General features: G+C 37.0%; 1 protein-coding gene across 3 annotated transcripts in view; it reads left to right on the top strand.

The window, feature by feature from the left end:
* LOC131045330 (pre-mRNA-splicing factor ATP-dependent RNA helicase DEAH10) overlaps positions 1-24,136 on the top strand; it is a 103,565-nt gene that overhangs the window by 47,983 nt on the left and 31,446 nt on the right. For all 3 annotated transcript variants that reach the window (XM_057978906.2, XM_057978905.2, XM_057978907.2), the window contains one exon: positions 22,422-22,582. In XM_057978906.2, coding sequence (XP_057834889.2) covers positions 22,422-22,582 — 161 coding nt within the window. The remainder of the gene's footprint in view (positions 1-22,421; positions 22,583-24,136) is intronic.

Below are 24,136 nucleotides of genomic sequence, written 5' to 3'. Positions count from 1 at the left end.
TTTTTAAGTGAGGCCAACCGGGTCAGGGTCACCGTGACCTGGCAGGGGTCACCCGGCCCGCTGACTCGCGTGACTCGCCGCGAGTCACAAAAATCTGATCATAAATGATATATGTTGTATGCTAATATTTAGTTGAACCTCCTTAGACTAAGGTGATCTGCTGGAGTACTTCTAATTAATGTCGTTACCTTTGCCTTGCGATAAATTATTTAAAGGTCTTGCTAGGAAATGTACTCATGGCTTCAATAAAACAATATATATGTAGTGATCATGCTAAATTGAAGGTAATAAATTAGGTGTATATATGTACACGTGAAAGCTTAAGCATGTATATATATATAGATATAATTTTCAAGTTAACCCTTCTCCAGAATATTATTAAACTGGTAGAGTAAAACTCACGTAAGCATAACAATATAATAATAAATAGAATAATTATTAATACCTTAAGGGTAATAATACATATAACTAATGGGAAGTCATATATATATATATATATATATATATATATACACACACCCCATCTGAAAACCTTTCTTAGATGTGAGGAGCAATATAATTATGAGTATCACTGTCTTAAGGAAGAACAATCAGATCGATCAAAGGACGATTAGTTAAGTTGATGATATGGACCATAAACAAAAGGTCAAGTCTGATTAGAAGCATGATTAGTTACAGTTGTTGAAGAGACATGATTGAGGAGATACAACTCCTCACATCATGACCACTTGAAGAGATATTAAAATAAGATCGTGCTACATTCAAGAGAGACATCAGATATTGGTATATTAATTATTCAAAGCAGAAGTATTAAGACAGCTGAGTGAAGGTGATGCATCCACCAGTTACAAGGCCATAGATGCATGAAGAGAAAGAATTAACAAGCACAATCATCATCTAATATTACCACAGGAGCAGAGAGATTAAATCAGATACAGCAATCAGACAGAGGCACAGCCTCCTTACATACAAATGCATAATCTTAAAGCCAAATTCAGGAATAGCGATTTCACTTATTTGTCAATCTTCCAAACTCGAACCAACATTCATATTAGCCTATATCATATCAGACGAGGATTTGTCTCTTGTGTAGCATCATTGATAATTACATTTTATCTTCTATTAATAAATATAAGTGTGACTATTGTCAATCAATCCAAATTAGAGTTGTATCTTTAAATAAGTTGTAGATATCTCTATTTGGTCTATTAGACTGAAGACAAAAACTTAAGTCCCCCCCCCCCCCCACACACACACACTAGCACAGTAACCAAACTCCCGTCAACTAAAAACAAAAAAGGTAAAAGACAGCATTTGAAAGAGTAGAAGCAAAACCTTGAGGCTAAATTTATCTTCCTTAAACAGCTAGTAAGTTGACTTTAAGGTAAGCAGTCAAACAAAATTCAAAAAAAAAATCCCAACATAAATCTCAACTATGTCTTTGATGAATAACAAATTAATTCAATTTTTTATCTATGGTGAATCAATATTGAACTCATGTCATTAGCAATAAAGACATTGACTTAATACCAAGCCTCATCTTGAGGGTACCTAATCATTCTCATTCCCTTAGGGATCACGTACCAAGACACTATTATCTAGATGACTTATTATTGAGGTGTCTCCCATGGGATACTTAGCCTCATATTAGATCAACCTTTATCACAAGATGCGTATAAAAAGTTTTGTTTCGTTTGCTAAGGTTTGCACAATGGCACTATCAACTGCCCTATTTAATCATCAAGTTAACATGTAGCTATTAAAGTTGCAATTTAAAAATAAAATAAAATTAGGTTTTTGCATCATGTTCATGTCAAATTTTAGGGCATTACACTATTATAGGGAACACGCCAGGGGTATTGCCCCCGGACCTCGTGAGGGGTGCTGTCCCCAAACCCACATAAGGGGCACTACCCCTCGACCCCATTGTGGTGTTGCTCCCAAACCCCCATCAAACTATATGTCTAAGCAAGTAATAGGCCAATGATGAATCATGATCATAAAATCTACAAAGTACGCATCCCTTGTTGCAAATCTTTGCATCTTCATAGTCAAAGCCACAATCAAGGATTATCTTGTTTCATACTGTAATGTCCCCTATTTATAGGCTGTCGATTCCCAAAGGGAAACATACATTACTACTTATTATGCTACAATAATCTTCATATTAAATAACTAGGTTGCTCATGGTACAGTAGGTATTGTCCCTATTGAGGCCTAACCTCAATCTCTTTCCAATTTCTTAGTCCTGGATGGGAGACTTGCTTGTCTAGGGTGCAATAATACCATCCATCTCTCTAATGCAGCCCAGATTACCGGAACCTCAGTCCATTCACCCTTGGGGCCTACAGCCCAGATTTCAGGATCATGAGTTCTTTCACCATTGGGGCTCATCTATCATGAGTTGTTTTAGTCTGCCTCTCCCTAACAACATTACACCATTCCTCAGGAAAAAGGAATCAGATTTGGGTTAAGGCATAGGTCTGTAAATAGGCCAATATCTACTTGCACTATGGCATTGTTTAAAACTTAAAGATTTCAAACATATCTGATATTTATCTTACCACTATTATCAACAGTCATAAAACACTAATTCAACATCTTAAATGCTTATCATAATTATAAAGGAAACAAGAGTATTATTGCTCAGGACAGAATAACATACCAGTCTCTGTCCAAACCAGAAGATATCAGAAAAATTGTATATTAATGGATCTCCAGTTCAGTTCAGACTTCCAATCTGATTCTCTCTTCTTTTTTTTCCCCTGCCTTCCTCCTTGTATGAGACAATACTTATATTTGTTTTCCCATTCGAGCAGTTGTGTCTCTTTGAGAGTTAGAGACATGTCTTTCTCAAAATGTGTCTCCTCATAACAAATCGAAAGTATTCACATTTGGTGACTTTTTATTAAATAGGAAGAATCGCTACCTTAAGTAAATATTTTGTCTCTTAAGGTAGTAGTTAGTGGATGTACTCATACATTTAGCATTAGTTTAGAGATTGATCTGCTTAGGCAATTAGATTACTAACTATTTAATTGATCAGATATGATTATTTCTTTTAATTATTAAATAAATAAACAGCTATTAATAAATCAAATATATATAAATAATTATTATTATTAATCAAATATTATTACATCAACTTGATACGGGGGGCATGACACATACATTGGACAACTTGTTTAGTATACAAGGACTGCCATAGGCAAAGTTGGCATCCTACAATCATAATACAAGTTAAGTCATAGTTGGCAATAAATGCCATTTTCATAATGCAAAAATGCATCATCATGCCCTGACTGACAACTCATAGAACAATCCCATCTATTAGTATCCTAGCTAAGGTGTCATTTTCATAATGCAAAAATGCATCATCATGCCTTTCATAGACAACTCATAGACCAATCCCATCTATTATCTTAGCTAAGGTCAAACTAGAACATAACGATTTATCTTTTTACTTAACTGTTCCTCTTTGTTAATGAGCTTGACTATAAAACATGTAGTCTTGAAGGCTTCAAGAAAACTTTAATAATAAATTCCTCACTTGAATATACACATCAGTCATTGAGACACAAGAAAATACCATGGCTACATCACCATCCAAGACCTATTTTGGGCACTAGCACATAAGTTGCCGTGATGTTGGGATGAGTAGTGTAGGCTTCTTTGAGTGATCAACTTGTATTTTTAGTTTTGATATTTGTTTTGATGCCATGGATTTCATATTCCATGAGTTTTGTATACAGTTGACAATATTTATATATCTAAACATGTTATTTCCTTCAATTAAAATTTGCATTTATACTTATGTGATTGATATATACTTGTGTATGTGATCAAAGTAGCTTCTATTTGATGAGGTTATTGTGTTTTTAACCTTTATTTATTAAAGGGTGCATGAAACAATTTTTAAATCCTTAATAATCTTTGAATTTCTCGAGTTTTTCAATTTCCTGAGTCTTTGCCAAGTCAATGTTTAGTCCAAGTCAAAAATCAGCTTGTAGAGTCTAGGCTGAGTCCAAGTCTTGTAACATTAACAAAATGAACATAATGAACATAATGAACAGAGAGAACACAAGAATACCCTGGGAAAACCTCCCTCTTGGAGGTGAAAAACCCAACAATTAATCTCAATTTATATTAGACAATAATCAATATGTGGCTTTACAAGTTTGCTTCAATACTTGAGGCAATATAAACAACAACATATACACAACAGTATGATGAATCCGAACTAGGGCATACACAACAGTATGATAGACTTATCTGCAATATACTTGACTGAAGATGAATTGCTATCAATGAAGACTATTCGATGTTGATCATAGGACCATCCACCGATCAAGGAGTCAATTCGCTGACCATGAATGAGAATTGCTGCTCCAGAATTAGTTTTCTATTCTTGGAGATGAATTTAATGCCTTAGGGATATGCTCGCATATCTTTATGATGCAATTTGTTGTCCTTGGCATTATATTCCCTGACTGGATAATTTCGCTATTGATTAAGGATGTAATTCGATGTCTTCAATTGTATGAAATGATGTATGAATGACCCTTGAATATATATGCGATCTTAGCCACCTAATTCCTCCTAGGCCAGCTCACAAGGATAATCAATTAATAATATGGTGACCTAAACTTGGCGCCCAATATAGGGTCAGCCCCATTGCATTTACAAGTTACAATGTTCAATATAGTGTTGGCCCTATCCACAAGTTACATCGCCCATTATAGGGACATACCAAATTACAAGTTATATTTAATTTTGCACATTTAATGTGACTAAGGCCAACAGGCCAATTAGTCACCCACAAGTGCTAGGTCGGCCCTAGAAGGAATCCGACCTAGCTACAAACATCAACACTCCCTCTTAGCTAGGGAGGAGTCCTCAAAATCTAAGTCACATAGTGACAACCACCATGGCTACTCCCAGAGGGTGGGTCCATCATGGCTACTCCCAAGGATGGAAAACAAATAAACACAAGTGCCCATCACGGAAACGTGATGTCATCTCAACATGACGTTCACCATAGCTACTCCCAGAGGCTGAATAAATAAGTGCTAGATCATGGAATTTCTCCCATGACATCCACCATGGCTACTCCCATAGGAGGGATCCACCATACCTACTCGTAGAGGGTGGAACAAGGGCTTTCACCTCAAACTTCTCTTGTAGAGAAGAATGCACTAACAAGGTCTTGCACCTCAAACTTCTCTCATAGAGAAGAATGCACTAACAAGTGCTTGCACCCAAAACTTCTCTCGCAGACAAGACTGCACTAACAAGGGCTTGCACCTCAAACTTTTCTCTTAGAGAAGAATGCATTAAGCAAATCTTGAAGATGGTGTGGCTCCCTCTTAACCTGAAATGTCAGGCTCCCTCTGAAGCTTAAATGTCAGGCTCCCTCTAAAGCTGAAAGATTATTTCCTTCTTTTAGAATAAGATCCCTTCTGAATTGACATTAGACCTTGGCTCCTCCTGAGGTGTCCCTATGTCAATTTCCGCAGAAGAAGCAAGATGAGTAGACCTGAATTTGCAATCTCAAGCAATGTGGCCATACTTGTCACACCTAAAACATTGAATGTGAGCTAAATCCTTCTTTTTCGGTTTTGAAATAGAATCTGGTTCTCTGTCTCTATCCCTCTTTCTTCTTTTGCCTCTTTCCATAGAAGTATGAGTAGCAAGGGCTTGATTTTCCACATCATAATGGTTACGCCCAATTCCTCTTGTTACCAACCTTGACTCTTCTTGAATACAATCAGCTCGAAGAACTTGGGTAACTTGGATCTCCCATTGATGCTTTGAATGAAGGTTTCCCAAGTTTGAGGGAGACCATTAAGTGCCATCAAAAAGAGATCTCTGTTAGCAATATTGTCCCCAATAGTGCTCAACTTATTTCTCAAATCAGTAATCTTCATAAAGAATGAGATGACTGATTCATCTTTATCCATTTTTACATTGTGAAGTTGTTGCCTTAAGGCGAGAGCTCTACTGGTGTTGTTGATCTCATACATGCCTTGCAAGGTTCTGAAGATATCTTTGGCTGAAGAAATCTTGGAGATGATAGGTAGTAAATGATCCATCACAGAATCAATCAAAATCTTCTTAGCCTTTATGTCATTTTTCCTCCATTGAAGTTTCTTAGATTCATCGGCTGGTTCAGACACATCATCCTTTACTACGAACTCAAGAAGGTCATTTTCTTCTAGAGCAATAAGAATTCTAACCTTCCATGAAGTGAAGTTGGATGCACCTTCAAGTCTATATTCGACCCTAAGACCGCTCACCATTTTCGATGCTGGAAATTGCTTGTTGAAGGTGAAGGAGGAGAGAGAGCTTTGCTGCTATCAGACAGTCTGATCACAATCGATTCAAACCTGCTTTGATACCATGTTAGTTTTAGATCAGATTGATAGCAATTAACAAAATGAACAAAATGAACACAGAGAACAGAAGAATACCCTGGGAAAACCTCCCTCTTGGAGGTGAAAAACCCAGCAATTAATCTCAATTTATATTAGACAACAATCAATATGTGGCTTTACAAGTTCTCTTCAACACTTGAGGCAATATGAACAGCAGCATATACATAGCAGTATGATGAATCCGAACTAGGGCTTACACAGTAGTATGATAGACTTATCTGCAATATTCTTGACTGAAGATGAATTGCTATCAATGAAGACTATTCACTGTTGATCATAGGACCATCTGCTGATCAAGGAGTCAATTCGCTGACCATGAATGAGAATTGCTGCTCCAGAATTAGTTCGCTATTCTTGGAGATGAATTCGCTGCCATAAGGATATGCTCACAGATCTTTATGATTCAATTTGCTGTCCTTGGAGTTATATTCGCTGATTGGATAATTTCGCTGTCTTCAATTGTGTGAAATGATGTATGAATGATCCTTGATTAAATATGCGATCTTAGCCACCCAATTCCTCCTAGGTCAGCTCACAAGGACAATCAATTAATAATATGATGATCTAAACTTGGCGCCCAATATAGGGTCGGCCCCATTGCATTTACAAGTTACAATGTTCAATATAGTGTTAGCCCTATCTATAAGTTACATCGCCCATTATAGGGCCAGACCAAATTACAAGTTATATTTAATTTTGCACATTTAATGTGACTAAGGCCGATAGGCCAATTAGTCACCCACAAGTGCTAGGTCAGCCCTAGAAGGAATCCGACCTAGCTACAAACATCAACAGAGGTAGGTGACATTTATCCTCAATTTCATTGTATCCTTACCATGCCATGTTGACCTTTTAAAAGGATCAATTTGAACTAATGTATGCCATTTTGTCTTGGCCTCTAGTTTTTTGAGGACCCCAAAGATTGATAAAAGTAATCCACTCCCATTAAAGTTTGGATGCGTCTTCAATGTTGTACATCTTCTAAACAGCTTTCATAAACCATTTGTTTACCTTTTCATCTTTTCGAGGAGGCACTCTTTTAGGCTTTGATTACTGTTTGAGAATTTGAACATAGGCTTCCATATGAAGCAAGGTGTTTATAGTGTTCTACTATCACATCTCAATAGGCCTTTAATGCTCCTCCCAAAATTCCAAATTAGGGTCCTTGTTATCAACTATTTGCTTCATTTAGACAAGCATACTATCAAATGCCTCTACATCTCTCGAAGACTATGTTTGTATAAGTGTACCTAATCACTTGCACAATGGGTGAGATGAAAGAGTAAATGAATTTACACACAAAATTTTCAAAAAATAATAAGACTGAAATTATAGAGTGAATACTAAGATTTTCAAAATTTAAAATACAAAAATTGAATTTTTTTAAAGATACACTGAATATTAATTTCTTATCTCATAGTGGACCTGTTGATGTGTTTTTTATGCACATGCGAACGCAGAATAAAATACCATAAGTATCTTATCCTCTCTTGAACAAAGTTATTCGTATGCTGAAGATTTGCCTAAGGATCAATCGGAATAACTCCAAGGTTCTAGTATGTAGGGTCACTATGTGTGGATAAACTTTGTTGGTTGATGTGATTATGCTGGAATCACAAGGGGACTTACATTCGAATGCCTGAATGCTTGATTTGCTGGAACTTGATCATCTGATGTTTCAATTGGGCGATGCTCTTTGTCCTAGACTAACTTGAATTGAAAAAATGGCAAAAGACGAAGGGTTGAGAGAATCTATTCCAATGTAGGAAGATGAGTGAATGATCAAATGAAATCCGACTGAGTGAGGTCTCACCATCAAACTGAACAATTTGACACAAGCTCAGTGCAATCTTCTAAGGATATTTCAAAGATGTTCGAATGATTACCATCAAACATTGATCACCATTCAAGCTAATGCATAAACAATGAGTGTAGAATGATTCGAAGTTAGGCTCATATAATTCCAGTCGACCACACAAGGCGCACTTGCAAGCAGCAAGAGGCTAGTGGTATGGATAAAATGGATTCCACATGAATATACATTCGACAACTTCTTACATTCAATCTAATCAACATGAAAATAAATTGAGAAGTAGAACCATCAGGCTTGTTGAAATAACAAATTTCACCATAACTTCAATGAAAAGAGTATCTCATTTACAAGTCATACCAACAATTCTTTCCTCTCCTAATCTACTCTATTCTAATTGCTATTCTTCTATTAAGACTATCTATTGACTATTAGCTATTCTACTCGCTATTTTTTGACTATTAACTATTAACCTTTACAAATGAAGAGCTCGAGCCTTTTATAATGCTCTCAATACAATTCAATGGCTCAGATCAATTTGAGATCAATGGCCGAGATTTTACAATGAAAACCCTAATTAGGGTTTGTTACAACAAACTCAATACTGGCCAATGAAATAATTACATTCAATATTTGTGAACCAATAGGAAACAAGGGTAGGTACATCGGATTTTGTGCCTTCATGCATAAGCATGGTTCACCGAATCTGGGCATGTTGATGTGGACCTTTCTAACTGGAGGAATAGTGACTAGAATGCCACCTTGTCTAATACTTGCTCTGTGATGACGTTGGTCGACCCTCCATTGTCCTTGATGTGCTTGAGGAACGATGTACCTTTCCTTGGCTCTCTTTTGTTTGATGAGGCTTCTTCACGATCAAGTCATTCCTTCTTCTTTGGAAGCTCATCTCACCTTGAAATGTTTGTATGATCCTTCTTCTGATATCTTGTGATTTCTCTGTGTGATAGAATGAGGACCTCGAGGATATCTTGCTCTATTGCTTATGGCTGTTGAACATTTGAAGTCTTTCAACCTAGTGGCACTTTTGAGTCTTCTTCCATGCATTTAAGGTGTTCTTGATGATGATGAATCTTCTTGAAGGCGCCCTCCCTATCTTTGTCCATTCTTCCTCCAACGTGGTCCTTTTGATCTGTAAAACAAATAAAAGATAGTGTTAAGCACATATGATATATTCGTCTTAGAAGCTTGCATCTTCAAATTAACATGATATATTCGTCTTAGAAGCTTGCATCTTCAAATTAACATGATATTTCTCATTTCATTTTATCCATAAGAAGACACTTAAATCCGTTTTGCTTGAAATTGAGAGGAAAGGGGTACACTTTAGGAGAAATTCGCTCCTGTACCCTTGGAAGGGACATGAGCGAATTTGACACTGTGTTTAAGTTCTTCAAACTTACTCATTTCTACTAGCTCAAACCATGATTGTAGGTCCGTAAGGCTTGGATGAGGTCATTCTTCCCTATGCAAAGTTCTTGGATTAAAGATTCTACCCAAACTAGAGGTGAGATGTAGACTTTGAAAGAATTCGCTCCTGTACCTTTGGAAGGGTCAGGAGCGAATTTGGCTATTGAGTCAAATTCCTCACTTCTTGTGATCAAAGGTTCATTCAAACATTGTGTCTAAGTTATTTCGACCTTCATCAATGCTTTGGAGCATAGGTTTGATCCAAATTAGAGGCACAAAGGAGGCTAGAAAATTCGCTCCTGTACCTTTGGAATGGTCAGGAGCGAATTTGGCTTCATGGCTCAATTTCATCATCCAATCTTGTTGCAACTTACTTCAAAGGCTTGGATAGATCAATTTTCATTCAATCAAGGTGTGGAATCAAGGACTTTGATCCATGTTAGAAAGAAGAGAGGGTTCTAGGAAAATTCGCCCCTGTACCCTTGGAAGGGTCAGGAGTGAATTTGTTTCTTAAGCTCAAATTCTTAACTTTTCTTCCAGATTTCTAAGTCCAATCTTGTTCAAATTCATCTTTAGGGCAAGTTCAAGCTAATTTCCTTCCAATCCATGCCTTAGAGTGAGGGTTTTGTCCAAAATAGGAGCCAAGAGGGAGCCTTAGAAGAATTCGCTCATGTACCCTTGGAAGGGTCAGGAGCGAATTTGGTGTTCTCACTCAAATTCCTCATTGTTCATGATCAAAAGTTCATTTAAATTCATCTCCAAGTCATCACTTAAGTCAACATCACCTTGGATGAGGGTTCAAAACAAGAGTTTGACTTGATTTAAGGGCAATAGAGAGGCTCCTAAGGATTTTGCTCCTGTACCCTTGGAAGGGTCAGGAGCGAATTTGACTTTTTCAATTCAACTGTCTTCATTTGCCTTCATCCTTCATGAATGTACTCAATCTTTGCTTTATCTTATCAGCTCAAACTCTAAAGGAGGTCCTTGACAACACTTGCTCTCACATCTTTATTCAAATCTTTGACTCTCTCTGACTCGATGGCATAGGTCTCATAGGCAAAGCCACACTAAGACTTACACCAAGACCCCTGGCATGGTGCAACGACTCCTTCATTCCCTAATCAAGACTTAACCTTGACACCAGTCCTAGGCCTGACCTAGAGGAATCTTTCAAAAGAGACCCTGAGTTGGGCCACTCACCGACTTACTCAAAACACAAGGAGACCATCCTATCCTCATGAGCTCTTTGGCAACTCTTCAATGCAAAGATTAATATCACAAACCTAAAAGACTAAACCAAGAAAACTAACCAAGAAAGAAAAAAGTAGGGGTCCCCATTTGCAATGGGGCGATGTGTGAATACGTCACAACAGGACGTATTCACACATCGCCCCATTTACACCCTTCCCTTTGGCTGTGTTGCCCTTTGCCCACCTACTCAACTTGGCATTAAGTGTCATTAATTGTAAAGGCTCTTTCACCTCAAGCATTTTCTCTAACAAGATGAAGTAGATGGCATATCTGCTTTCCAAAAGTTGAGGAATTCTTTCCTTGAAAAAGTCTTGAATAGAGAAAGTGAGGTGTGGTGGTTGCAACAAACATCTATATGCCTTTAGCTTTTGCTATTGCTGCCTTCACCCAATCTATCTTTTTAATGTCTTTGAATGCATGAACATGCCATGGGATTTAAAAAAATGTGTTTGTAAGCATTTTCCATCATCGTGCCAACTAATGTACAAATACATGCTAAGTTAGTCACAACTTGTATAGCATTTGAGGCCTTAACCTACTCTATGGCCTCCCAAAAAAATTGTAATTGGAAATCCACATCCTTGCACGAATAATAAAAAATTCTAGGAAAATAAAGATCAACTTCACATGTAACTATGATATTGATAAGTGGCGAATGTCTAATATCATTCCACCCATTCAGTATAACTAAACAACTTGTCCCTAGCCAAGTTTCTCTCATGTTCATCGACGAACTCACCTCTGAATACCCTCTATCAAGGAGGTTGTATGTAGTCTATGATCCTCTCAAGGCATATGAAGAACCAATGTTGTTGGATTTTTTAACATGTTTTAAAAATAGGGAGAATGTACCACATGAAATGAGACAGCACAGGCATAATTCTATTTGGTAATTGGACCTTTTACCTCTTCCTATGAAAGTAAGTATAACATCCTTGCAATTGTGCTTGGCTTATCACTAGCTCTTCTATTTCATTCTGTAGAACCCTCTTCCCTTTGAGTTTCAACATGCATAGCGATCATAGGAGATTGTATATATTTTACTAGCTTAGCCTTGGCTCTTGTCTCACCCTCCATATACAACCTAGAAACCTCAACCATTCTTATACGGTTGTCCTTTTGGAAAATCCTAATTACATTTCTAGGCATATAGAAAAGATGATTAGAAATTCAGTGTAGCTCCCTTTGAAATCCGTTTTGCATACATGGCACAACCAATGATTACTTCCCCTTGTTTTTTTTGGTTTTGTTTAAAATTGTCACAAATTAAAAAAGAGTTTGGTTGTATTGAATTGTCATTTAACATAAGCTTTTAGGAGAGCAGAAGGGCATTCAAAAGGGTTACTTTCCACTTCACCTACCACACACACATTTTGAAGAACCTCATCAATTTTTTGGCTTGTTTGATCAATCTCAACCTCTTTGCTAAAATATTTATTCACTGCTGTTCATATTTTTTGTGAATAAATCAGCTGCAATCTGAAAAAAAATGCCTAAGAATTTGTCTCTTTAAAGAAAAGAGAAAAAACTTCAAAAAGGATTTGAAAAAATGAACACGGGATACCAAATTTGTCTCAAACGATGACTGTTGGTACTTTCTTCTTGTCATTACTGTCCTCTTCTATTCTCCTTTGAACCTTTCCTTTCTTTCCCTTCTTCTCCAGATATGGCAAAATGGATGTAAGTAGGTCTGTTTTAAGTTTAGGGTTTTGAAAGAGCCATCCCTTTTATTCTTCTTAATTTTTGATTTTTAGATTCAAACCCTACATGGCCATTTCTGGTCTGGCTAGGTACCATTTCTGACATATAGCAAGCAATTCTTTTTCTTCTTTATTATTGCTTTTTCTTTTTATTTAAACAAAATAACAACTCCTCTATTATGGTCTAAATTTGAGCACATCGTATGTGTGGAAATGACTATATATGTATGCAAGATTTAATTGGCAGAGCTATACAATGAAGCATCAGCATAAACTCATGGCCAATTATGGTCATCACCAATGCCAAACTTATAGTGAGAGTTGCTACACCTGTGTTCACCTTTTTATTATAAATTTCCATTCTCCACATTCTATTTACTTATGTTTCTTTTTACAATTTTCTACATTCTATTTATTTGCTTTTTTTTTCTTAACAGTTATCCTGCTCCCCTGCTGTTTCTCTAATTAGTATTATTCATCTGACAGTGTAGTATTTCACATCTGCACTCATGTCCTTCCTTTTGATTTTTCTTTTAGTATAATAATCATCCTTATTAAGGACAGTGTGTTACAACTTTATCGTAGCACTCAGTGTTAGATTGATTATTGTACAGTTTTATCCTTCTATGCATTTTTTTTTCTTCTATAAATCGATTTAAGAAGTAGGGGGACCCCTTAGGCCAGTCAAATGAATGTTTGGAGAAGCAGTAGATGAATTAATTTAATTACTCAAATCCAATGGAATGGTCAAGAACTTCCGTACAAATTGTTAGTTTGCATGATCTTATCTATCTTGGGCATTCCCTTTGAAGACCTGAGTAGAAGAAACAATATGATACAAAAACGTGATGCTCGAGTCGTTCATTCATAAAATGATTTCAAAGTCTGGGAACTGTAAGAATTATGAATGCTTGAATTTAATAATTAGTCATAATTGCTAGTTGTCAATGATGTGCTATGTATTATTGAAGGTTATATTTTAATTTAATCCCTTTAAGTTGAGACCATTAATCTCTGGAAAAAATATCTTTCAGCCTTTGCAAAGTTAGAACCATACCTTTGAAAAGGATTGACAGTGTTATATACTAACAGATTACAGGCGTGTTGCAGTTTCTTAAGCAATGAATGTAAGCTAAGTCCCCAAAATGATATTTGTGAAAGATAACCTAACCTAGAAGCTCCTTATTCAAAGTGTTGGCATCTGATCCAATTTAAGGCTTTAATAATAAGGACATAATTACCTTTTTGATGATGCTTTGAATATCCATACGAGCATGTGACTTAAAGTCTGCTATAAGGGCTTCATCTTCTTCCATTTAATTACAAGTAAAGACAAACTAATACACATTGGCACTTAAAACCTTACCAATCTTCAATCTTAGAATGTGCCTTACTGCCTGTTGACGTGTATTTTGTACACAGCCTAACACAGAATAAAATACCTAAGGGTATCTTATCCTCTCTTGAGAAAAAGTCTCTAACTGCTGAAGATTCGCATAAAGGATCAGTTAGGATGACTCCAAGGTTCCTCAGGTGCATTTGTATCGTCAACGTACAATTGATCCTTCTCACATTCAGATGCTGGAGCAATGTCCTTTTCATAGGTTCTCCTGAATTTGGCTGCAAGATGTGCACCCCAAGATCTGTTAGTAATACACTCTTCCTCGGACAAAGTTGGCATTCCAAACTGATTTCTGACTTGATTGATAGCCATTTCACATACTGAGCAAGTAAATTCGGAGTGAGGTGAGTTGTGAATTCTACACCACAATGGTAGCAATATGTTTTCTAAACGCATTTCACTATCCAAAATGAGCTGACTCTCGATCATCCACATGAAGCTTAGAAGAGGATCCTTGCTCTCTGGGACACTGAAGTTGCCTTCTTCTATTTCTGGCCTGGGGACATCCCAAAAGAAGATCTTTCCCTGTGCTGCCGATTCCATCCTTGATAAGTACTTCAAGCAATGCATCTCATCATGTTCCTCTGTCTCGTGGACTCGACACTGCCCGGGTCTTGCAAACTCGGACAATTTGCGTGGATAAAGTTGCGTATCTAATCTCCACCAAAGCTCAGGAAAATCAACATGTTGCTCCTCGTGAAACTGTTGTTGCTCCATGAGGAATCTTTTCTTTTTTGATTTTTTGATTTTTCAATTTTTTTGGATTTTCTATTTTTCACTTTTTTTGGATTTTCTGGAATAAGAGAGATCTTGAATATCTCGGATTCAACTTGAACGTTCAACTGGTTCCAGCTTGATTTCTCCTTGCGCAAGTCCAACTGACGACCCAACGATCACCTTCCTTCGAGTGTTTGAGAAAAAGCTTTCCACTGATCTTCCTTGGATTCAAGAGTTCGTGTTCGCTGTCAGGCACTCCTAATTCAATTCTGTCGAGCGTGGAGGAGGGTAAAAGGCTCTTGAAAATTTCTTCAAATGCGATGTGACTTGACAAGATTGGTCCTTCAAATGCTCACCCCTCCCTCTAGCGCCAATTCTGTTGACGTGTATTTTGTACACAGCCTAACACAGAATAAAATACCTAAGGGTATCTTATCCTCTCTTGAGAAAAAGTCTCTAACTGCTGAAGATTCGCATAAAGGATCAGTTAGGATGACTCCAAGGTTCCTTTTAGTAGGGTCTCTACATGTGGATAAGCTCGCCGTGGTATGATGTGATTTGTTGGAATCACAAGGGGACTTACATTTGGTGATTGAATTTCCGATCTACTTTGCTAGAACACAAGCTCTCACTAACTTAGATTAAAAAAAAGGGAAAAAGGAAGGGGGTGAAGAGAGGATCTATTCCTAATACTAAGAATGTAGGAGCAATGATTTGATTTTTGATGAAACTCCAACTAGGTCTTGTTTTGACATCAATGGAACATCTACACAAGGCTAGTGCGATCTTCTAAGGGAAGCTTTATGATGTTCAAATCATCACCACAGGCATAGACACCATCAAGTCGATGCATATCAATGAAGAAGCGACAAATTGAAATTGAGCTTAGGCTGAATGATTCCAGTTGACTACGCAAGGCAAGTCTGCAATCAACAAACTGCTAGTAGTATGGATGTACGAATTCCACCATTAATCAATCGCATTTCCTCCATTCATCTAATCATCTACCATCTAGGATTGAAGACTCAACAAGAAACCATGCAAATTGCAAGAAACGACACACTTCACCATTACTTCAATGAAAATGGAGTTTGTTTACAATCAATGGCAACAATTTCTTGCCTTGTCCTCCTATTCTACTCTAATTACTATTCCATCAACTATATTCTAACTCTCTCTCTAATTATTTCTAATTCTTTCTAATTTATTGTTAATTAGCTTTTACAAATGAAATGCCTGGGCTTATATAGTGCCCACAATACAATTTGATGGCTTAGATCAATTCCAGATCAATGGCCAAGATTTAACAATGAAAACCCTAATTAGGGTTTGTTACAACCATTACATAACATTTAATGCTTGACCAATGACAAAATTGTATTGCTTGGACACTTGTCCCTTCTAGAAAAATCGACCAATGGATAGCCGAGGTAGGTACATCGGAGTTTGTGCCACCTTCCATGAGTTAAGTACATTGAATCTGGACATGCTGAGGTGGACCTCACTGATTGGAGAAATGATGACTAGGACGCCACCTCATTTGACACTTGTAACTTGGTAGATATTCAACTTGATGTTGTTGAGAAGCTTGCTTTAATTAATTCATCTGGAACTATTTACTTCTTCAACGAGCCCTTGTTCTAACTCTGTGTGTCCTTGATGTGCAGGATGATGATGTACCTTGCCTTGGAACGCTGGATTGAAAGAGGTCGCCCATGTCCTTGCTTGATCGTCCCGACGAAGACCGTCCTTGATCCGGCTTGATTTTCCTTGAAGAGATCTCCATTTGATGCCTACACAACATTTCAAAATTAGTAACATGATTTTGCAATACATAACATAAATTAGAGATTAAATTTAGGAAACTTCATAATAAATCCTTGAGTTATTATTTCCTAAAAAACAATTGGGCTAATACAATTCAAAATTCAAAATTCAAGCTTAAGGCAATGACGATCAAAATTCGAAATTAAAACAAGAGATCTTGCCATACCTTACTTGAGAGCTTAACTCAAAAATGCCAAAAAAGAAAATTCGCCTAGGCAACAAGATCGAAAATATATAGTCTTCAACGTGATCTCTTCTTCAAAATATCAATTCCGCCACCTTTTGATATGTCCTTGATGTGATCTCCAATGTCTTAGCAAATTCGCTCAAATAGATCTTCAAGTTCGCATCAATGAATCTCCAAATTTCGCACCACCTTGAATGATATTAGCGCCACCTTTGGATATCAATTCGCACTTTCCTTTGATTGATAGTTCGCACCACCTTGCTTGGAATGAAAACTCGCACTTGAATGGTAAAATGACAATGTAAAAATGATGGTTTTCACCTCCCTTTATAAGCGCTTCTCACCATTCACCCTAAGGCCGACTTTTGTGAAATAAAGCAATTTTTAAACGATTTTTAAATAAATAAGAAAGGCCGACCTTCATAAAACAATAAAATACCAAGCGCTCTATAATAATTAATTAATTTGCCATCGTTTTTAATTAATAAACTTCGATTTTTTTTTTACAAGGCAAAAATTAATTAATATTTAAATGCAATATTTAAATGCTATTTTTAATTAAATTTTCAATCTTATCGAATTTTCTAGCATTTAAATAAATTCAAAAATGTTTGTTTAGCGCAAAAATTGGAAAAGTGGGAAGATTCAAACCTCATCGCCCTGGTCCCTGACTGAGGGACAGGAGCGATCCATCACCTTGGTCATGATTCTTGCAATTTCGACGTCCAAAGTATTTATTTCCACGTTGAATTAGACATTTTTGCTAGGATCTTTGAGCTTAATTGACTTGTTTGTACGAATGAATGCATCTCATGACTATTATCGCCCTGGTCCCTTGGAGAGGGACAGGAGCGATCCATCAATTTTTACTTGAAATTCTCCGTCCTTGATATCAACTTCTCCTTTATTACCTTTCAAACAACGCTTTGAACCCTTTGCAAGTTTGTTTTGTCATGATCTCCGAAGGAAAATGAGTGCTTTGGCAAATATCGCCCTGGTCCCTTCCTGAGGGACAGGAGCGATCCTAGTGTCCTGGCTCAAATTTGCAAACTTTTGATCTTCGTTCTTCGTTCATTGCCTTCCAAAGGACGTCCTTGACCTTGCCTATCCTTGCTTTGTCTTGGTTTTGACGGAACATGAGTGTTTTAATGAAAATCGCTTTGGTCCTTGTCCAAAGGACAGGAGCGATATAGGCTCCTTGGCTTGATTGATAACATTTTGACGTTCAAAACCTTTGTATATCATCTTCAAAAGACACCTTAGACCTTGTATGACCTCGTAAAATATTGTCTTAACGTGATTTTTGCATGAATTGGCCAATATATTCAATATCGCCCTGGTCCCTTCCTGAGGGACAGGAGCGAACTTCAAGGTTTTGAGTTTGTCCTTGTTTCGACCAATTTGCCATCACTTTCATTGCGTAGAATGAAGTCCCTTTGAACACCTTGGACGCTTGAAACTTTTGAAATCTATGCCTTTATGGAAATATCGCTCTGGTCCCTTCCTGAGGGACAGGAGCGAACTAGGGGTCTTGATGTAAATTCGTTCAACATAGGCGACCTTTGTAACTTTGTGCTTGATTGAGATGCCCTAAAATGTATTCACCACCTTGTACTTCGTCTTAGAGTGCCTTGAACTTGAAGAAGAAGCAATGTAATCATTATATCGCCCTGGTCCCTTGGAGAGGGACAGGAGCGAACTTGGTCCTGTAGGCTTCATTTCACTTTGTCATCTTCAAAAATTATCTTCAACGGATTCATAATGTCCCCTTCCATTCATCCATGCCTTGGAAGTTGCAAGAAATTCCAAGGCATGGATGAATGGAAGGGGACATTACGAATCCGTTGAAGATAATTTTTGAAGATGACAAAGTGAAATGAAGCCTACAGGACCAAGTTCGCTCCTGTCCCTCTCCAAGGGACCAGGGCGATATAATGATTACATTGCTTCTTCTTCAAGTTCAAGGCACTCTAAGACGAAGTACAAGGTGGTGAATACATTTTAGGGCATCTCAATCAAGCACAAAGTTACAAAGGTCGCCTATGTTGAACGAATTTACATCAAGACCCCTAGTTCGCTCCTGTCCCTCAGGAAGGGACCAGAGCGATATTTCCATAAAGGCATAGATTTCAAAAGTTTCAAGCGTCCAAGGTGTTCAAAGGGACTTCATTCTACGCAATGAAAGTGATGGCAAATTGGTCGAAACAAGGACAAACTCAAAACCTTGAAGTTCGCTCCTGTCCCTCAGGAAGGGACCAGGGCGATATTGAATATATTGGCCAATTCATGCAAAAATCACGTTAAGACAATATTTTACGAGGTCATACAAGGTCTAAGGTGTCTTTTGAAGATGATATACAAAGGTTTTGAACGTCAAAATGTTATCAATCAAGCCAAGGAGCCTATATCGCTCCTGTCCTTTGGACAAGGACCAAAGCGATTTTCATTAAAACACTCATGTTCCGTCAAAACCAAGACAAAGCAAGGATAGGCAAGGTCAAGGACGTCCTTTGGAAGGCAATGAACGAAGAACGAAGATCAAAAGTTTGCAAATTTGAGCCAGGACACTAGGATCGCTCCTGTCCCTCAGGAAGGGACCAGGGCGATATTTGCCAAAGCACTCATTTTCCTTCGGAGATCATGACAAAACAAACTTGCAAAGGGTTCAAAGCGTTGTTTGAAAGGTAATAAAGGAGAAGTTGATATCAAGGACGGAGAATTTCAAGTAAAAATTGATGGATCGCTCCTGTCCCTCTCCAAGGGACCAGGGCGATAATAGTCATGAGATGCATTCATTCGTACAAACAAGTCAATTAAGCTCAAAGATCCTAGCAAAAATGTCTAATTCAACGTGGAAATAAATACTTTGGACGTCGAAATTGCAAGAATCATGACCAAGGTGATGGATCGCTCCTGTCCCTCAGTCAGGGACCAGGGCGATGAGGTTTGAATCTTCCCACTTTTCCAATTTTTGCGCTAAACAAACATTTTTGAATTTATTTAAATGCTAGAAAATTCGATAAGATTGAAAATTTAATTAAAAATAGCATTTAAATATTGCATTTAAATATTAATTAATTTTTGCCTTGTAAAAAAAAAATCGAAGTTTATTAATTAAAAACGATGGCAAATTAATTAATTATTATAGAGCGCTTGGTATTTTATTGTTTTATGAAGGTCGGCCTTTCTTATTTATTTAAAAATCGTTTAAAAATTGCTTTATTTCACAAAAGTCGGCCTTAGGGTGAATGGTGAGAAGCGCTTATAAAGGGAGGTGAAAACCATCATTTTTACATTGTCATTTTACCATTCAAGTGCGAGTTTTCATTCCAAGCAAGGTGGTGCGAACTATCAATCAAAGGAAAGTGCGAATTGATATCCAAAGGTGGCGCTAATATCATTCAAGGTGGTGCGAAATTTGGAGATTCATTGATGCGAACTTGAAGATCTATTTGAGCGAATTTGCTAAGACATTGGAGATCACATCAAGGACATATCAAAAGGTGGCGGAATTGATATTTTGAAGAAGAGATCACGTTGAAGACTATATATTTTCGATCTTGTTGCCTAGGCGAATTTTCTTTTTTGGCATTTTTGAGTTAAGCTCTCAAGTAAGGTATGGCAAGATCTCTTGTTTTAATTTCGAATTTTGATCGTCATTGCCTTAAGCTTGAATTTTGAATTTTGAATTGTATTAGCCCAATTGTTTTTTAGGAAATAATAACTCAAGGATTTATTATGAAGTTTCCTAAATTTAATCTCTAATTTATGTTATGTATTGCAAAATCATGTTACTAATTTTGAAATGTTGTGTAGGCATCAAATGGAGATCTCTTCAAGGAAAATCAAGCCGGATCAAGGACGGTCTTCGTCGGGACGATCAAGCAAGGACATGGGCGACCTCTTTCAATCCAGCGTTCCAAGGCAAGGTACATCATCATCCTGCACATCAAGGACACACAGAGTTAGAACAAGGGCTCGTTGAAGAAGTAAATAGTTCCAGATGAATTAATTAAAGCAAGCTTCTCAACAACATCAAGTTGAATATCTACCAAGTTACAAGTGTCAAATGAGGTGGCGTCCTAGTCATCATTTCTCCAATCAGTGAGGTCCACCTCAGCATGTCCAGATTCAATGTACTTAACTCATGGAAGGTGGCACAAACTCCGATGTACCTACCTCGGCTATCCATTGGTCGATTTTTCTAGAAGGGACAAGTGTCCAAGCAATACAATTTTGTCATTGGTCAAGCATTAAATGTTATGTAATGGTTGTAACAAACCCTAATTAGGGTTTTCATTGTTAAATCTTGGCCATTGATCTGGAATTGATCTAAGCCATCAAATTGTATTGTGGGCACTATATAAGCCCAGGCATTTCATTTGTAAAAGCTAATTAACAATAAATTAGAAAGAATTAGAAATAATTAGAGAGAGAGTTAGAATATAGTTGATGGAATAGTAATTAGAGTAGAATAGGAGGACAAGGCAAGAAATTGTTGCCATTGATTGTAAACAAACTCCATTTTCATTGAAGTAATGGTGAAGTGTGTCGTTTCTTGCAATTTGCATGGTTTCTTGTTGAGTCTTCAATCCTAGATGGTAGATGATTAGATGAATGGAGGAAATGCGATTGATTAATGGTGGAATTCGTACATCCATACTACTAGCAGTTTGTTGATTGCAGACTTGCCTTGCGTAGTCAACTGGAATCATTCAGCCTAAGCTCAATTTCAATTTGTCGCTTCTTCATTGATATGCATCGACTTGATGGTGTCTATGCCTGTGGTGATGATTTGAACATCATAAAGCTTCCCTTAGAAGATCGCACTAGCCTTGTGTAGATGTTCCATTGATGTCAAAACAAGACCTAGTTGGAGTTTCATCAAAAATCAAATCATTGCTCCTACATTCTTAGTATTAGGAATAGATCCTCTCTTCACCCCCTTCCTTTTTCCCTTTTTTTTAATCTAAGTTAGTGAGAGCTTGTGTTCTAGCAAAGTAGATCGGAAATTCAATCACCAAATGTAAGTCCCCTTGTGATTCCAACAAATCACATCATACCACGGCGAGCTTATCCACATGTAGAGACCCTACTAAAAGGAACCTTGGAGTCATCCTAACTGATCCTTTATGCGAATCTTCAGCAGTTAGAGACTTTTTCTCAAGAGAGGATAAGATACCCTTAGGTATTTTATTCTGTGTTAGGCTGTGTACAAAATACACGTCAACACTGCCATAAAATCAGGATTGCCTTATAGATGCTCTAAAGTTCAATTTCAAGACTCCTGGAGGGGGTCAAACCCACTTATCTTGACTGTTTATTTTTTTATCTTCTCATATCTTAAGTCATTTGATTGAGAATAGAGCAAGCACAGGGGTTTGGGTTGAGAGGCAGTTGGCACAGATGGAGAGTTGCAGAAGCAGGGAAAGTTGCAAGGGGACAGGCATATGCAGGAGGAATAATCTGCTGTTTATATCTTTAAAAAATGTGTTATTTTGGCTTCCAAAGCACTATAACCCTATTTCATCAAAATGGAAGGATGAGACTTATTTTGGTGTATGAATAATTTCTATCTTCTGTTAATTTGTTTGGTAACTAATATAATTTCTATTCATTTTTAACTTTTCTGTTGCTGACATTTTTGTTTTGGACCTTGGTCCAGGTTATCCTGGCAACAAATATTGCTGAGACTTCAGTGACAATTCCTGGAATCCGATATGTGATAGATCCAGGATTGGTAAAAGCACGTGCATATGATCCTCGTATAGGAATGGAATCATTGGTTGTGATACCCATTTCAAAAGCTCAAGCTCTTCAAAGGAGGTGAGAGTCGTGGAAGATATCTGAACCCATTTCAAAAGCTTAAGCTCCATCCAGTTAACAAGTTGTCTTCTTTATAGCTGTAATAATAAAAGTCAACAAAATTCAAGTTAATATCCTCGTGTTCTCTAAGAAACAAGTGGAAACTGTGCCCAAGACTCTGCTAAATTGAGATAAATTTTCATTTCCTTAGCAATATCATTGAATGAAAATGACATATGAAAGCATAGCTCAAAAACTCAGACTAGGGAAAAACTCAGCAGCCTAAAATTTTGACTTGGACTCGGGACAGCAAAAACTCTGCAAATAAAATTATATAAATATGCAAAATAGAGTTTAAACTTAAATAATGCAGGAGGGATATAAAGAATGAATTTAGAGAATACATGAATGTATTTTGATCATAGTAGCATTAGTTACAAATGGGATTGAATTGACAAACCAAAATTATAAATGGAATTCAATAAGTTGGGAGTCTCTAAACTACTGAACAATTCATAACACAGGGAGAAAGCATTTTTTGTGTTATTTCAATTCAAATAAAGGGATTTTTTTGTCTTTTCTATCCAATACAGCACAAAACAATATTGTGTTTTACTTTTGAAAACCATTTATACATACATTTCGGATTATCCCGATTCAGTTCTGCCACTACTTTTACCTGGTATGCTGATATAAAGGATATGGGTTCATTTCTTTTCCTTTCTTCTCTGAGTCTGTGAAACCAGCTGTCACTAGAGGTGATGGAGACCCATTTGTACGAAAGACTTTATATATTTGGTCTCAATCATGCATGCACAATCAAGAAATCATACTTAGTCTGGTTTTGTTGTATTAATGTAGGATATGTGCCATACATCTTCTTCCCAATCATACCCTTGTTTTCTACTCACATCTCCATCTATTTTCTGTTCCCTGTGCAATCAAATAGAAGATTCTTACTGCAAGTAGCTATATTTTCTTCTTTCTCATTCTGCATGTTAGGTGGCAGAGGTCACTGCAATTCACATCCCAATTTTTCATACAACTTTTTTTTTTGGCAAACCATTCTGTTGGTGAATTTCTGAACATTCTCCTGTTGAACATGTAACTGGAAAGTAAGCTGAAGAGAGACTATTTTGAATGTGACCTCAGGGATGAAGCCAGTAGGGATATTGTTATCCATTTCAAAACGTGTTTATTTTGACTTTGTTCACTACCAACTTAAAACTTCAGTAGGCATGACAAATCATTAAATCTCACAACACTAAGAATTCTTGACATTTCCTAGAGAGTGTGACCAAATGTCTTTCCACGTGTAAGCAATCTATTTGCACACACTAGCTAACTTTTTTACATGTTTTTCCAAGAACTACAAGCAAAAGGGCAATGATAGACATTTTTGATGGACGCTTTTTGGTTACAGACAAGACAATTACCAACTTACATTCTAACTCTTGCAATAAAAGCAGCAATGGCAAGCTTTTATCAAGTAAACAACCATCTAAAAACAGAATTTTTAGGCTCTAAACAGGAAGCTCAAACAATATTGTACTGTCAAGACCATTTTTCGGAGGT

Source organism: Cryptomeria japonica, chromosome 8, assembly GCF_030272615.1.
Source record: "Cryptomeria japonica chromosome 8, Sugi_1.0, whole genome shotgun sequence".
NCBI classification, from domain to species: Eukaryota; Viridiplantae; Streptophyta; class Pinopsida; order Cupressales; family Cupressaceae; genus Cryptomeria; species Cryptomeria japonica.
Note: the sequence above shows the minus strand (reverse complement) of the source record. Positions and strands in the feature narration are given on the sequence as shown.